At 56.7% G+C, this 1,815-nt stretch overlaps 1 protein-coding gene across 1 annotated transcript in view; it reads right to left on the bottom strand.

Moving 5' to 3' along the window:
- Window positions 1-369, bottom strand: part of SPHK1 (sphingosine kinase 1) — a 5,022-nt gene extending 4,653 nt beyond the window's left edge. Inside the window, exon 1 of the mRNA XM_004709277.2 lies at window positions 339-369. Coding sequence (XP_004709334.1) covers window positions 339-369 — 31 coding nt within the window. The remainder of the gene's footprint in view (window positions 1-338) is intronic.
- Between the last annotated feature and the right edge of the window lie 1,446 nt (window positions 370-1,815).

Raw genomic sequence — 1,815 nt, 5'->3', positions numbered from 1 at the left:
CCGGGGGCGGGGCGTGTGTTAAAACCAGCCCAGGATGACTTCCTTTTTGAAGATCTCCACCATTGGGGCTTTTCTGTCAAGCCTGAAAATCCTTGGGGCTGGATGACGGGAAACTGAGGCACAGAGAAGGGAAGATTGCCTGTGGTGGGCCTTCCCTGCTTCCTCTCTGCGTCCCTGGCTGGTGCCCCAGCAGTCCTAGCAGGGAGGGGTGCCCTGCAGAGGGGAGCTTGGTGCAGCCACCCACCCAGGGCACAGCCTAGGAGAGAGCCCTCTGCACGCGACCCCTTCTTCACAATGGCTCCTCTGTGCCTCCAGCCACCTCCCTCCTACCCCCTCACCTCCATGGCTCTGCTCCACTGCCTCCTTCATTCCTACCGCCAATACCCCTCTTCTGCCAGGCCCAGAGGGCCAGCCCCTAGCCCCTTCCTCCTCCCAGGAGTCTTCTTTTTATCTCCAGCCCATTTCCCATCAGTACCTCTGGCCCCAGAGGCAGGATTGGGCAAGATACTTCTTCACTTTTGGGGAACAGAAACTCTGGGAGCTGAAAGGGCCCCTTGCTCAAGTCTCCAGACCAGTTCCCACAGACCCAAGAATGCTGACCCCAGCCTGGGAGCCCACCCCACTTTCCATCTGTACCCCACCTTGCCAGGCGCTCTGCTGGGCTACCCCGGGCCCCAGGAGCCTCTCTGTTGACTTGGGGGGTTGCTGGCAATCTTCACCAGAAAGGAGGTGTCTGAAGGTCCTTATTGCCAGGCCTGAGGGCCCCCACCCCCTGGTCCTGATTAAGTAACCCGCCACTGTGCCCTGTCAGGCCCACCTGGCAGCAAGCTTGGGCAAACCCGAGCCTAGCTGGGCTGGCAGGTAATACCTGTCTCACAGGTGGAGGGTAATATCTCCCCCCACCCCACTCTCCTGTGGGCATCCTCTCCCGAGAGACACACCTGAGAAGGATTTTTATTTTGCAGGGAAAGAAAGAAAGCCATTCACCAGGCCAGGCCCCAGCGCCCCAGAAAATTGGGGAGCTCCCAGGTGGCAAATCACTTGCATTAATTGGAGACTTTTGCAGCCTCGCCCTTCCCTGAAGCCACCTTCCCTGGGAGACTGTAGAACCTGCAGGCTTCCTGTGACTTCAGGATTTTGTGCCCCCTTTGGCCTTGGAAGAACAGGGGGGAGGGGGACTCCACCACCACCTGGTTGATGACCTGGTTCCCAGGTGTGTTCCACTTTGGGAGCCAGGGTGCAGACTGGTGGTACCAGATTCTTGGCTGCTTGCCAGGAGTGCATGAGAATGGCTGCTCCACCAAGTTTGTTTTCCTGCAGTGGTTCAGCGGCTCCGGATGTGGGGTTGGGGTGGCCTTGCCTCAGGTGGCCTGCAGCTGGACTCATAGATGCCTTTGCTGAGGCTGGTGAGCCAGAGTGCTCAGGGCCTCTGGGCTCTATTGCCCACACTCACACCTCTAGCCCAATTAGGATAATCCCCCTCTTCCAGGGCTTTCTCAGGAAGAAAGTGTTGGCCTACGAATCCCAAGGTGAGCCATTCTAAACCACCAGTCTCTCCTCAAGAGAAAGATGAGGCTTTCTACTCTAGAAAGGGTCCACAGTCTCATCCATTCACAAGGGCAGTCCCAATCTGCCCTGTAGGATCACTATGAGTGGGAATCAACCCAATGGCAGTGTGTTTGGTTTGTTTTATTAAAGATATAGGCCTTAGTTTGTTGGAAATCTGAAATGTAGCAGCCTCCTCCCTTGCAGTAAAAGTTCCTTTTAAGCCCCTTACAGAAGGGTCTCAGGGAGGAGACAAGCCAATCAGGGTGC

The sequence above is a fragment of the Echinops telfairi genome, unplaced genomic scaffold, assembly GCF_000313985.2.
Source record: "Echinops telfairi isolate 266 unplaced genomic scaffold, ASM31398v2 ScPeMD7_7458;HRSCAF=8496, whole genome shotgun sequence".
Taxonomy (NCBI): Eukaryota; Metazoa; Chordata; class Mammalia; order Afrosoricida; family Tenrecidae; genus Echinops; species Echinops telfairi.
Note: the sequence above shows the minus strand (reverse complement) of the source record. Positions and strands in the feature narration are given on the sequence as shown.